General features: G+C 32.1%; 1 protein-coding gene across 1 annotated transcript; it reads left to right on the top strand.

Annotated features, from left to right (window-relative positions):
* Nucleotides 1–4,845: 4,845 nt before the first annotated feature.
* LOC111007403 (plasma membrane ATPase 4) lies at nt 4,846–11,794 on the top strand. Its single transcript, XM_022279755.2, has 16 exons — nt 4,846–5,216; nt 6,767–6,886; nt 6,991–7,227; nt 7,797–8,558; nt 8,645–8,767; nt 8,870–8,974; nt 9,056–9,200; nt 9,281–9,445; nt 9,543–9,781; nt 9,877–9,909; nt 10,020–10,101; nt 10,189–10,349; nt 10,437–10,610; nt 10,718–10,900; nt 11,019–11,203; nt 11,339–11,794. Exons 1-16 carry the CDS (start codon nt 5,166–5,168, stop codon nt 11,433–11,435), a joined length of 2,862 nt encoding a protein of 953 aa, XP_022135447.1. The 5' UTR covers nt 4,846–5,165; the 3' UTR covers nt 11,436–11,794.
* The last annotated feature ends 3,228 nt before the right edge of the window (nt 11,795–15,022 follow it).

Raw genomic sequence — 15,022 nt, 5'->3', positions numbered from 1 at the left:
GTTTCCGTCCATTCCTTCGTCTCCGGCCACTGTCTGCATTCATTCGTTTCTGGTCGCCGCCTCCATTATTCTTCGTTGCTTGAATAGTCTGTCTAGCCTTCCTTCGTCTCCGACCGCCCATCTATTGTTTTCGTCCGTTTATCCCGAAATTTCTTTTTTGTCACCGGCCGCCCGTCGACCATTCGAACCTTTCGTTTATCCCAACCATTGTCTAATCGCCGACATAAATATTTGTAGGTTATTTACTTTGCTGGTTAATTGTAGAGGGATATAGTCGTATATACTTTATAGCCAGATATAGGTTATATCTCCATATAAGTGTATGTTATAATGGCTATAGTTTATATCATCATTGTTAAGTGTATGTTACTTAAATTTATAGCCAGATATAGTTTATATCTCCATATATATAGAAAAGTGTATGTTATAATGCCTATACTATTGAAATTTGGCCAAAAATTGTAATGAAATGAAAAAATATTTTGTAATAAATTTTATTATTTAGTAGAATATATTAAGGAGTAAATTTGGGAATTATGAGAATAATTGAATATTTTGTGATAAATTTTATTCTTTAGTAGAATATGTTAAGGAGTAAGATAATGATTGATTTAGGCCCCAATAATTTAATGTTTACATAATCAAGTTTGGAATATTAATTTGTTGTATTTAAATAAAAGAATTATGAAATTTGTAAACATTAGAGATCTGTGAAAATAAGTTTGTAAAATAGTTCTCCAATACACCGACACAAACTTTGATAGGTGTAATTGCAGCCGTTTTAGATTGTTGCCACTGGACTGTGAAGTGGTTTCAGTTGGGCTTTGTCTCTTAAAATTAGCATATTATTTGGTTTGGGCCTCAGATTGGCAGTGCCCCACAACCGCAACTAAATGGGTTCCTATCCCAGCCCACTTCTGTTAGTACCGAAGTACGCGTGTCACGGAGTATAGGATCGACAGATCATAGATGACATGGAGAGGAAATTTGTTTCCTTATATCCCCTCGATTAAAATCGACCAATCAAAAAATGCATTTTAAAATGTTGAAACTTGAGATGAGTATAAAATAGAATGAAATTGCATGTGAACTTGAGTTTGGTTCATTTGTTAAAGTATTTGTGTGTAACCAAAACGTCGTGAGCATAATATATTCGTATTTTACCATCAAAGACATATTCAAAATATACGAAGTTATTATAATAATGAAATCATTTAGCGGGGTTCCATACATATGGAGCGATTACAATAACAAATCATTTAGCATAATGCTTGTGACAAACCATAATGGTTGGCTCATTGGTCCAAAAGAAATAAGGTAAATAAAAAAAGATTTAGTGGGAAAATTTTCAAACTCTATGATGTCCAATGACAATTATGTAGTAGGGTCAGACGGATGTCCAATGACAACTATGTAGTAAGGTCAGACGGTTGTCTCGATTAGTCAACAAAATAAGGGAGCACTCTATTTAATTGGTCCACGTATTACTCACCTTCTTGACTATTGGACAATTTTGTACCGTGCCAATATTTTATAATTTATTGAATATGCACATGAAATATTTTTTGAATGACCATGCAAACAATAAAAATTGTAATATTTATCAAAGTCTAAATACTACTTTGATGGAAATTGAACTTAGTGTAAAAGTGTTATCTATTTTAACTAGGTTTGAATTGATAAAAATGATTAGTATAAGTTTGAAAACACAACTTCATAAAATATTAAAGAAACATGCAAAGGTTAAATATAGCTAACTTTTCACGCCATCGATTCAAATATATATATGTATATATATTTTTGCCTCACTCTCAATTTTGGAGTAAAATTCAAGTTTACTTATTTACTTATTTATTAGAAAAATAAAAATGCCATGTCGCAAGAAAAGTTGCATGCCTCGAAGGCACAACTTGTGCATTTTAATTAATTAATTTGTGTCCTAAGTTTTAATTAAACTATGGTTTTGTCTTGAAAATTTGTCAAGTCAACGATATTGAGGTTGACATTGGTGTTTATCCTCATATGTTAGGCATGCTATACGTACTGATTAATTAATTTTTAATGCCAACTCTCAAGATTTTAAATACTTTTGTAGTTTAAAAGAAAAAATATATTAAATACTTAAAAACTTCTCAATCATTTTTTTGTTGACTTTGGTTTAAATAGTGACATTATTGTTTTGAGTGACTTCACGTTATGGGTGAGAAATAAAATATAATTCGAAAAATTATTTAATTATTCAGAAGAAGATATATAAATTTGTGTCACACCATTTATTTTTCAAAATTTAAACAATATTTAATAAAAAACATTGTTTAGAGTTTGGAATAAAAATATTAAAATATGATATATTATGATGCTTTTAAGTATGTGAGTCATATTCAATTAATCGTGGAGAGATCAATGCATTATTGAACTGAAAATATTTATTGTAATCATACTAATAAATATTATAAACAAAATAATTAGTTTCATTATTCGTTTAAATACATAGATGCAGTCTAATTTATATTAGTATCTTTTTTTGAGAGATTTATATTAGTATCTTATAACAAGTAATAATAAATAATGACTAAATAATTATCTGGTTAACGACCATTTACTTCATTAATAGGAAATTAAAATTAAGACTAAATAAATTAGTTGTTTACATCAACTTAGTCAATGCTCAATAGAGATATAATATGATTAATACTACATTTTATGTCCCCGCATGAAATAATAATACTATATGTATTATTGGAGCCAGTGCATATATATAATAAAAATAAAAGTATTATTTTTTTAAAAATAGTTGTCAATAACCAAAAGAAGCATAATTAATTGACACATATCTTCAACCAAGAAGTTGTGAGTTCGATCTCCCATCTCACAAATTGTACTAAAAACAATTGTCAATAAAATGTCGATTATATCAAACTTTAGATACCAATATATCTTACAACTTCATTCATGATCATTATTAAAGACTAACCGATAGACTAACCACTAGTTGTGAAAAATTTCAAGTTCATGCCGTCCTCGAAGGGAATGAGCTTGAAAAATTTGTAGATGAAGATATCTGAAATATGTTACAGTCATAGAATAAGGTTTATTAATTGTTCAAGAAAAGAAGGTTTATTAATTCATGAGATTATCTAAAAGAGTTGCAAGACTTAGAATTCTTTTATTGATAATTAGAAACAAATTATGATTACAAATATATAGCATAAAACTCTTTTAATAGAGAACTAATTTTCCCCCGATTTGTTACAATTTAGTAACAGCCTCTCTAACTATAGACTAGTTGCTTAGTTTTAATAATCATGAATTCATTCTCTATGGCTATAAAAAAATAAAAATAATAATTCATTTCCTATAATTTTTAATACAATATTCTAAAATAGAGAAGTTTCGAATACCATGAACTAGATCGTAATATTAAATATGAATATTAAAATATTGACGTCGGCATATATATTGAAGTCAGGTCCAGTTAATGATGTATACAGAGTGAAAAACTAAGTCAATTTTAAGTTGTCAAAGCGAGCTTAACGCTAATAATTCTAAATATAATAACTTATAAAGTTAAAATTAAAATTTAAAATAAATAAATTGTAGGTGAATGAAGTTGTACACGTCTACCAAGGATTACACCCCAATAATTCATTAGTTTTATTTTTCCCACAAAATTTAATTAGTAATATTTTATTTTATTGGGTTGACATCCAGAAGAGGAAATAAAAGCCCACTCCATGTTGTCGTCATTCGATCACGCTGCACTCAAAGTGCTTAGTTTATTATTTGCAAACGGGTTGTTTCTGGCAGTTTTCTCAAAATTAGTTTTTAATTTTGTCTCTTTTAGAATTAATTTTAAGAAGATTTTTTGGTGGCTTTATAACTGTGTAGGTAAAGAATATTGGACGCTGCTTCATAATATACTAGTGAGGGTCTCATCCGTTTCCAATAATAATAATAATAATAATAATAATAATAATAATAATAATGTGTTTTAAAATGTTCAATAAAGGACTATTTTTAAAATAATAGCTAGTTATTGAAATTATATATTTATTTTTTGTTTGAATTTTAAAGTGTTGGATTATATTACAGTTTATAAATTTGTAGATTAAAAAGTCATTTTAGTCATTTATTTTAATACTATATAAACCACTTTAATGTGGGGAAGTATCGAACTATACTTAAATTGAATATTTAATAAAATTTTATACAATATATCTCTTCATGATCATTTATTTTAAAATAAATGTTTCTATATATCTATCTCGAAGATCAAATATTCAAGTCATCATCGTCCTAACTCCTACCAACTAATGAAATTGAAGCTAAAATCAAACATTGACTTTTGGAATTATATATACATATTTTGTGACATTCTAATATAGGCCTGGATCTTATATTAAATATAATATATAAAAAATTTAGTTATTAAAGTATTAATTTAGAGAATTCAGGTAGCTCGTTAAAACCATGATTTTAAATATATATCCGTCAACACATCAACATTTCCATCTACATATCTATATTTCAATGGATTCGACATCGACATGAGTTATAAATTGACATTTTCTATTGTAGTACACAAAATCGACAAAATATGAAAAATATGAACAAAAATGTTATTAATATATATATAATATTAATATTAATTATTTTTAACTAATTTAGAAATCAAACAATGTTTATTTGTTAATTTTAAATATTTTTTTTTATTTTTTAATCTTTTTAGAAATATCCATTTACATCAATATTTTATCGATATTTTCATTGATACATCGTGACATTTTCATCCACATCTATATCTATATTTGAGTAGGCTTCACAGTATTTATTTCGTGATTTAAAAAGGAAAATAAAATTGCAGTGGAAAGGTTGAGCGGCGGCATGGTTCTCTTTCGCGCGGAATCGGAAGCCACGGTTATGGTATAAAAGGAGAGCCAGAGTTGCAGAAAAGAAACCATAACCACCATAAAATTCTGCTCATTCTCTTCTCCTTTCAACTTATTCTCACTTTCAATGCTCGTCGCTACTTTTTTTTTCTCTTCATTTCACTGAAGAAGAGGCTTAATCCGCCGCCGATTCCTCGTATCGGAAGTAAAATTATACTAATCAAATTCGTCTTTCCTAATTAACCACCAAAGAAGAACAAGATTCAAGGTCCGGAGATGGCCGGAAAACTCAGTCTCGAGGAAATCAAGAACGAAACTGTTGACCTGGTACGTTTTATATCTTATCTCGCCTCTAAATTTCTCTAGAAAATTAAATACGGATCATCGAATTATTCGGAGTCCCTAATTTATGGTGATTATATTATAATTCCGTCTCTGGTTCAAATCCGAACTTTCTTTGATTTTCTTTCTCTCCCGTTTTTCCAATCACGCCCAATCTTTCGACCTAATTAGTTTTTCTTGGCTCTCAAGACTCTAAAGAAATTGAATTAAAAACATTAGATATCATGCACGCAAGGACAAAAAGGTCTCGTTAGGGTTGGCATTTTTTTCGCACGTGTGTATTAAGGTATTGGAATTATTTTTACTACTCTTTTTTATTTTTATTTTTTCATTTTCCCCCATTTATGACTGATGTGTCCTTACGAGTATCGTTTAAAAATGGATTATCATACAAAATTTATTTATGTAATATTTGACTATTAAATTAGCAATTACATAATACAAAATTAATTAATGGGCAAAACGTCTCATAATAGTTTTCTTTTTTAAATCTGTCCTATTTTAAAAATAAATCTATAAGCTTTATTTAAAAAAAAATTAGCATGATACGTAATTTTATGAAATAAAGGAGTTGTTTTTTTTCTTTCTTTCTTCTTTTTTCACAAATGGAGAAATTCACGTTTGGAGGTATGTGTCTATGTGAGACTGTTAAAGATACAATAAAAGAAATTAGTGGGTAAAAGGATAATAAAATGATATATATATATATATATATATATATAGCTTTGATATTAGTTTCCGATTAAATTAAATACAATTATGGGTTGACTATTTTCTTTCCATTTTTTGCCCTCCCAAGTTCCATGTCATATTATTTACATTTAATTTAATATACGCGTGTACCAATATTTTGTTGTACCATATATGCCTGTTCCAGGTTCCAAATAGAACCTTTTTTTTTCTTCTTTTTATTGAACTGGGAAACGCTTTGACTTTCTAATTACTAATTATCATTACTCTGCATAATTTATTTAATTATGTATCAAAATAAATAAATAAAAAGTCTATCTTATTTACGGTTTATAATTTTCCACTTGGTGAGAAGAAAAAATATAACCAGTTTCTGTTCAGTTTTCTGTTTTTAGAAGTTAAGTCTATCATATTTTCAAAAAAAAAAAAAAAAAAAAAGAGAAGTTAAGTCTACTTCTTATTTTTAAAATTTTTTTTATTTCAGAAAGCACGTTTTTAAATTTTTTATCTTTATTTGAAAATATTTTAAAAAAGTAAATAACAAAATACCGAAAATATTTTTGTAAGCTTAATTTTGTTTTATTAGTTCAACAATGATTTTTAAGGTGATATTTATTGACATCAACTTAATTTTTTGTTAAACAATCGATTTTCTACCTGGGCATCTTTTATCAATTTTTTCCTCTGTGGATTGTACAGCGCAGCGAAGAACTTGCCTTCCTTTCTTAAGTAAAAAAAAATTAAGATTTTAGAGTTATCATGAAAACATAGACATCAAATTTTACTGATTATTCCCAGTTTTGCTAATGGGGAATCTAAAACAATGCATTTAAATCTATTTACAGGAGAAAATACCCGTTGCGGAAGTGTTTGAACAATTGAAATGTGGCCCAGAAGGTCTGTCAACTCAGGAGGGAGAGAACAGACTCCAGATATTCGGTCCAAACAAATTAGAGGAGAAAAAGGTAATAGAAAATTATGAAATTGTGCTATGTATTTTAACCAACTTTAAGAAGAAAAAAAATTTCCTAATAATACTGAATGGAATTCAATGATGTGTGTTGTATAGGAAAGCAAAATACTAAAGTTTTTGGGGTTCATGTGGAATCCCCTGTCATGGGTTATGGAATCTGCAGCTGTGATGGCAATTGCTTTGGCAAACGGTGGTGGGAAGCCACCGGATTGGGAAGACTTTGTGGGAATTATATGTTTGTTGGTTATCAACTCCACAATCAGTTTCATTGAGGAAAATAATGCTGGTAATGCTGCTGCTGCTCTCATGGCTGGCCTTGCCCCAAAAACTAAGGTGAGATAAGAAAGTATTAATGGCTTACAGTTATTGTCCACTTACAAAGCTCAACAGGCAACAGCAGTGTGAAAAACAAGCTTGTGATTATGATTTGGTTCAAATCTATTGTTGGTCCTTTACTTCTAGCTTGTATCCATTTGATTTCTATACTTTTAAAATATTAATTTTTTAAAAGCACAATTTTAGCATAATACTATACTCAATAAATTTATTGAAATATTGTCAAATATGTATTAAAGGATTTTTCGTTGTGACCAAAACAACCACTCTTTAAAATCACACAACTAGAATGGATAAAAGTTGAAGAAACCAAAATGCATCTTTTGAAACAAAAGCGGACAAGTATTCAAACCTTTATGATTCCATTATATTGTATTTGGATATGATTAATGTTTTTAAAACTTTGTCCTTGCATTTTATGTACTTTGGGAAAATAGGATTTGTAGTTTGATGAAGTCATGGTAATTAGCTGTCCTTGAGTGCAATCAAATGGGAGGTTGGGGCAATCCTGTTTTGGCACTTGAAGTACAAAAGCTTACAAAAACTTACTGGGGGTGAATTTGCAGGTGCTCAGAGATGGGAAATGGAGTGAGCAGGATGCTGCAATCTTGGTTCCAGGAGATATCATTAGTGTAAAGCTAGGAGATATCATCCCTGCTGATGCTCGACTTCTCGAGGGCGATCCTTTAAAAGTTGATCAATCTGCATTGACTGGAGAATCACTTCCTGTAACCAAAAATCCCGGGGATGAAATCTTCTCTGGTTCGACTTGCAAACAAGGTGAAATTGAAGCTGTTGTCATTGCCACAGGTGTCCATACCTTCTTCGGAAAAGCAGCACATCTTGTAGACAGCACCCACCAAGTAGGCCACTTCCAAAAGGTGCTCACAGCAATTGGGAACTTCTGCATTTGTTCCATCGCATTAGGAATGCTGGTTGAGATCATTGTCATGTACCCAATTCAACACCGCAAGTACCGCGATGGAATCGACAATCTTCTTGTTCTCTTGATCGGAGGAATACCAATCGCCATGCCGACTGTCCTGTCAGTGACAATGGCTATTGGCTCTCACAAGTTATCCCAACAAGGAGCCATCACTAAACGTATGACTGCCATTGAGGAAATGGCTGGTATGGATGTCCTCTGCAGTGACAAAACAGGAACATTGACTCTAAACAAGCTTAGTGTTGATGTAAATTTGGTTGAGGTTTTCGCTAGGGATGTGGATAAACAGCATGTGATATTGCTTGCTGCAAGGGCGTCTCGAACTGAAAATCAAGATGCAATTGATGCTGCTATTGTAGGAATGCTAGCTGATCCTAAGGAGGTAGTTTTTCTTCTTCCTGATTTCTATTGGTTACGTCAGTATAACGATTTATACTCTCAATATTCAATGTGTACATAATGATGTAGGCACGAGCAGGCATAAGAGAAGTGCACTTCTTCCCATTCAATCCTGTGGATAAGAGAACCGCATTGACTTACATTGATTCTGATGGTAATTGGCATCGAGCAAGCAAAGGCGCTCCAGAGCAGGTAATCTTAGTTTTCATATTAGTTTGTATCATTTAAGATTGTTCAACCAGTTGAATATTTACTAGCTACGTTTGTTTTCTTGAAATGAATTTCTGCAAACAGATCTTAACGCTTTGCAACTGCAAGGAGGATGTCAAGAAGAAAGCTCATGCTGTTATAGACAAATTTGCCGAACGCGGACTTCGCTCATTAGCTGTTGGGAGACAGGTTCTAATATATTTGATGAATCTGGTTTGAACTTCATTTAGGGAAGTTTTCTCTAACCATTATTTTGTAACATTGCTGCAGCAAGTACCTGAGAAAAGAAAAGAAAGTCCTGGAAGTCCATGGCAGTTTGTTGGCTTATTGCCTCTATTTGATCCTCCAAGACACGACAGTGGAGAAACCATCAAAAGAGCTCTCAATCTAGGTGTCAATGTCAAGATGATTACTGGTAATTCAACTTAATTCTCTCACGTCCCTTAGCTTATTCGTCTCTTTCTGCTAACTCGTGCCATGTTTAACAATATGCAGGCGATCAGCTAGCCATTGCCAAAGAGACCGGTCGAAGACTTGGAATGGGGACTAACATGTACCCATCTGCATCATTACTTGGTCAGCACAAGGATGAAAGCATTGCAGGACTTCCTGTAGAAGAGTTGATTGAAAAGGCAGATGGATTTGCAGGAGTTTTTCCAGGTGAGATTGATCTTCAAGCACCACTTACTGAAATAAGCTACTATGGAATTTCATTTCTATAATCTAGTCTAAAATCTCCATTCTTGAATCTGTTTAGAGCACAAGTATGAAATTGTGAAGAAGTTGCAGGAGAGGAAACATATTTGTGGAATGACAGGAGATGGCGTGAACGATGCTCCTGCACTGAAGAAGGCCGACATTGGAATTGCAGTTGCCGATGCGACTGATGCTGCAAGAGGTGCTTCTGATATTGTCCTCACAGAGCCAGGCTTGAGTGTTATTATTAGTGCAGTCCTTACAAGTAGAGCTATCTTCCAGAGAATGAAGAATTACACAGTCAGTCTCACATTTTTTTCCCCTGAAAAAGATCTCCTATTTCACTCTTTTAGTTTCATCTAACCAATCCATTTTTCTATCTTTTCCTTTTGCAGATTTATGCAGTTTCAATCACAATACGTATTGTGGTATGTAAACAGTTCTCTTTGCATTCAAACCAATTTAATCATGCATCTTTATTCTATCTCTACAATGGATCTTTGTTGATTTATTTTCGCTCTTAATCACCAACAAACAGTTTGGTTTCTTGCTCATCGCCCTCATATGGAAGTTCGACTTCTCCCCGTTCATGGTTTTGATCATTGCCATTCTGAATGATGGTTAGTATTCAGTATTCAAATGGGAATTCGATACTTAAACTCCAATCCCTCTAGTTTTCTAACCTCCCAAAACTGCTCCTCATACAGGTACAATCATGACCATCTCAAAGGATAGAGTGAAGCCATCTCCATTACCTGATAGCTGGAAATTGAAAGAGATATTTGCAACTGGCGTCATGCTTGGAAGTTACTTGGCATTGATGACTGTCATATTCTTCTGGCTAATGAAAGAGACAGAATTCTTCCCAGTAAGATTCTTTTTGGTTCCCTCCCCTGCCCCTGCCCCCCACCCCTGCTTTTAGTCTCTAATATTTTTCAATCATGGTACAATGCAGGAGAAATTTGGTGTAAGATCTATCAAGAACAGTCCAAAAGAAATGATGGCTGCCCTATACCTGCAAGTGAGCATTGTCAGCCAGGCTTTGATCTTCGTGACTCGATCTCGCAGCTGGTCCTACGTCGAACGGCCTGGCATGCTACTGATGGGTGCTTTCATGATTGCACAACTGGTAAGGACAAAAGAAAAACTGTTAACTAATCCTTTTGGGGGGCCCTACAACATTATATTCAATTGCCAAGTAATCCATTCTTTTCAAATAATTGTTTGATTTTTCAGGTTGCTACACTTATAGCAGTATATGCCAACTGGGGTTTTGCAAAGATAAAAGGAGTTGGCTGGGGATGGGCTGGTGTCATATGGATCTACAGCATTGTATTCTACATTCCATTGGACTTTATCAAATTCGCAATCCGCTATATCCTAAGTGGCAAGGCTTGGCTTAACTTGCTAGAAAACAAGGTATAGTTTTAAGTTATCCACCCCCAATTTTACCTTATGATGCCTTGCTCTATAAAACCATTAGCTTTTTGCTAACTGGACTCAATTGCAACTATGTTTTCTCTCTCTCGAAAACCAGACCGCCTTTACGACGAAGAAAAACTATGGAAAGGAGGAGAGGGAAGCTCAATGGGCTGCTAATCAAAGAACCTTACATGGCCTACAACCAGCCCCAGAAAAAACCAGTATCTTCCCTGAAAAGAGTAGCTACAGAGAGCTTTCGGAAATTGCCGAGCAGGCAAAGAGACGGGCGGAGATCGCTAGGTAACACAAGAGACACATTGTTTACTGTATAATGACATTAAAAACCTACACATTAAGTTTACTGATCAAGAACTTTGTTTTTTTTTTTTTCTTCCTTTTTGTGTGTGTGTGTGTGTGTGTGTGTTTTTATTACAGGCTTAGGGAACTCAATACTCTGAAGGGTCATGTTGAGTCAGTGGTGAAACTGAAAGGGCTGGATATTGATACAATTCAACAGCATTATACAGTCTAAAAACTTACCATATAAGTTGCTGCAGAAAGAGAAGAAGATAAGAGGGGGAGGTAAAGAGGAAGAAGAGGTTCAGTTTAAAAGAAAGGAGAGCTTCAATCAATGTTATTCTCCTCATCTGTCTTCTTTTGCACCTTTTCTATTATGTATATTTTACTGTCATAAGAATGAGGTCATGTTTGGCTTGGCCTTAATTTCCTTTTTCCCCCAAGTCTTTGCTCTTGGTTGTTTGCTTCTTACTTTCTTATTTCTCAAGCCAAGTGTTTGGTTATTGGTATGGAAATCAATAACTGATCAAGGAGAATGAGAGTTAATCCACTTTCTCATCTTCTTATTGAAATGAAAATGCCACTTTATTAATAGCCTAATTAGTCATATATATAATACCTCGGGTCTTGGTGCAGTGACAAGAAGCTTGGGTATTGACACTCAAGATTGAGGTTCGAGCCCTCCTGTGTCATAATACATATATAATGTAGGTATGAATTCTCACATCTTCGTTCAATTTTGATATTTTAGGTAAATCGAAAGAGTCAACCCATTCATCAAGCCCAAAGTAAAAGACCTTCATGATTCGTCCGACAAGCCCAACTTCTTAGAAGAACACGATCAAATTTTTCATTACTAATAAATAGATCAATAATTTTAAAGGAACAATTTGGAAACAAGCACATTGCCCAGAACTCCTAAACTTTGTACTTGATTTCAGATCCCACCACCCAAACAGATGGCAAAGTTCCCATTTTTCTTAGAATAAAAAATTTTCCCATGAACCAAACAGATCTTGCTCGAGGGCAAATGGTATCAAGTTGAGATTTTGTGTCTCCCCCTCTAAGCTGATAATGACCAACCATAACCTTTGTCTTCCCATGTTCCACAGATTCAATCACCAACTTCTAAGGATCATCACCACATTTTTATATTCCAATATTTCCAAAATTTACCATAAAACTCAAGAAATTCAAAAAAGAAAAAGAAAAAAGAGGGAGACAATAATTGAGGGAATTTAGGAAAAAAAAAAAAAAGACATTAAGACAACGTGGGTGGAGAGGATATTGTAAGAAAATGAAGGATGAGGTATTGGATCCAGAAGTGATAAGCTTTGGTCCCAACACAGAAATAAAATAACATAAAAAATAGAGAGATTCCTCTGGTCCCACTTCCCCATGCTTTCTGTTTTTTATTGGTCAATTTTCTTTTAAAAAATAATAATTCTTTTTTTCTTTTTTTTTTATTTGTCCTAATTGATTGGGAAGTCATACCTCGAATCTGATGCAATGAACGAGGAACCGAAATTGATACATCAATTTTTTTTTCTTTTTTCTTTTTGGGTTAAAATTAAAAAAAGAAGACTTCAATATTGCCGATTTGTTGTTGGAACTTTCCTCTCATCAGTACGCTAAAGATTTATTTTCCTCTCCCCTTTTCAAATTTGTTGCTTTTTTTTTTTAAAAAATTCCATTCATAATTTTCAATTAGCTTTTTAAAAAAATCCGGTGTTTAAATTTTTCAAAAAATAAAAATTAAATGTCCCTTTCTTTTGATCTACTCTATGAAGTCTGTTTTTTTTCTCTCTCTTTCAATTATTTGTAGAAACTATAGCCCGATATAAATGATTAAGATATTTCTTTTGTTCCACATCTCATTTTCATATCCTATTGATAAATAGGCTTAGATTGAGTATAAGAAAGAGAAAAACTCGGTACGTTATTCTCTTTTGAAGTAGGATTGGGGATGAAAAATAAATTTATCCCGATTTTTCTAGGAGACAAGAATTAGATCATGAATTCTTCCTTTCACTCCATCTTTTATTTTTTTTTAAAGGTACCTCTCACTCCATCTAAATCTTATCCTCAACTTTAGTGTTCTCAACTTTTGTGATCATTATATCTATTTAATATTTTATTACTTCATAAATAAAGATACTTAATAGTTTAGAAAATTAATTATTTTATTTCCTAAAAAGTAGGGATTCGAGCCATCTTGATTTCCTAAAATAGAAGAATGAGTAGAGATGAGAGTAATATTCTCACAAGACAAACGATAATGATTCAAAGAATTGTAACTCTTCCATTCATACCTCAGATCTTTTGATCCAATAGATCTATGCCAAATAATTTTGTTAGTATTTTTTAACTAGTTTACAAATATCTCAAAAAACAACTTCATTAATTATTTACTATATCTTGTAACAAATAAAACTCCATCAATTTATTCTAGATATGAATTAAAGGTGCTGATCTCAACATCATTGTTTGGAATTTAATAGGCAATCAAGTTTTCAAAAAATTTCATCCTCAAATTGTTGCTTGTTTAAGATTGAAGTGAAGGGCATAGCTTGGAAAGTCATGTCACAAAGTGGACAATTTAGACCTCATTGAATTTGGATAAACATAACATTTGATAAGAAGGGAATCATTTTCCCCTCTCCCACTTCCTTGGATGGGGTGATTGACACGTGTCACTTCCACACCACCTTACATACCATTTTGAAGCTTTCCATTCATGGCAAAAATTTGCTAGAGATAGAGTAGGCCAACCCAAAAAAACCAAAAAAACAAAAAAACAAAAAAATGCCACTTAATTTAATTGGGCTACCCCAAATTTACATAATAATAATAAAAATACCTTTTAAATCATGTATTTAACGATTGAAAAAGTGACAATCCCATCGAATAATTTAGAATGACAATTATAGACACAAACCTAGGAGGCATCAAAGATTTTTTATATTAAACTCACCTTAATAGTTAAGACCTCTAAGTCAGTATGACTGAGATACCCAAATTCTTGTCAACTGGATTGTTTCTCGGAGGCTAATGACTATTTAAAAGTAAATAAATAAAATTAATTGATTTTTTTAACTTATGACTTCATATAATTAATGAGTACTTTAGTCTAACTGATTGGGTGTAAAAACAACATTTTTTTTAACTTATATGCGTTTAAAATAAAATACATAAATAGTCTCTCCATCCCACAATTAGACCATGCTTTATATTTAAAGCAATTGGAAATTTTCTAAGAAACTTTTTCATTCAACGTCAATAAAAATTCTTAATAAATAAATAAATAAATCACATGACATGTCTTATATGATATATGGTCCCCTCTCCTAAACTTTCGAAGAACATTAATTAGATTAGCACTATTATCTATATATCATTTTTCAAATTTTCTCTCAACGCTCCTGGAATAGTTGACAAATGATTATTTATTTTGACAGAATATCTTAAAAAGAAGCTTCTAGCATATTTTAAGGGCGGTCTTCGTTTTATATTCTAGCCTTCAATAATATGAATGAGATCAAAAGATATTTATTTGAATTCGACAAAAAAAAATGTACATGACAAAAAAATATATCTATCCATAGAAAAGACTATGAAACATTATATGCTTAATTTCATTGTAGGTGTTGTGACATCAGAATCCTTAACAAGGATGGAAAAATAGAAGTGGATGAATAGGGAGAAATAATCTAAATTATTGTTCATAATTAATACCAATTCAATTATTATTTTTTAACTTAGCTTATTAGTGCCAATTACAATCCCTACCATTAATAGGCGTTGGGAAAAAAAACCACATTG

Source organism: Momordica charantia (genome assembly GCF_013281855.1).
Source record: "Momordica charantia cultivar OHB3-1 chromosome 6 unlocalized genomic scaffold, Mcharantia_2.0 BLBB01000006.1, whole genome shotgun sequence".
Lineage (NCBI taxonomy): Eukaryota > Viridiplantae > Streptophyta > Magnoliopsida > Cucurbitales > Cucurbitaceae > Momordica > Momordica charantia.
Note: the sequence above shows the minus strand (reverse complement) of the source record. Positions and strands in the feature narration are given on the sequence as shown.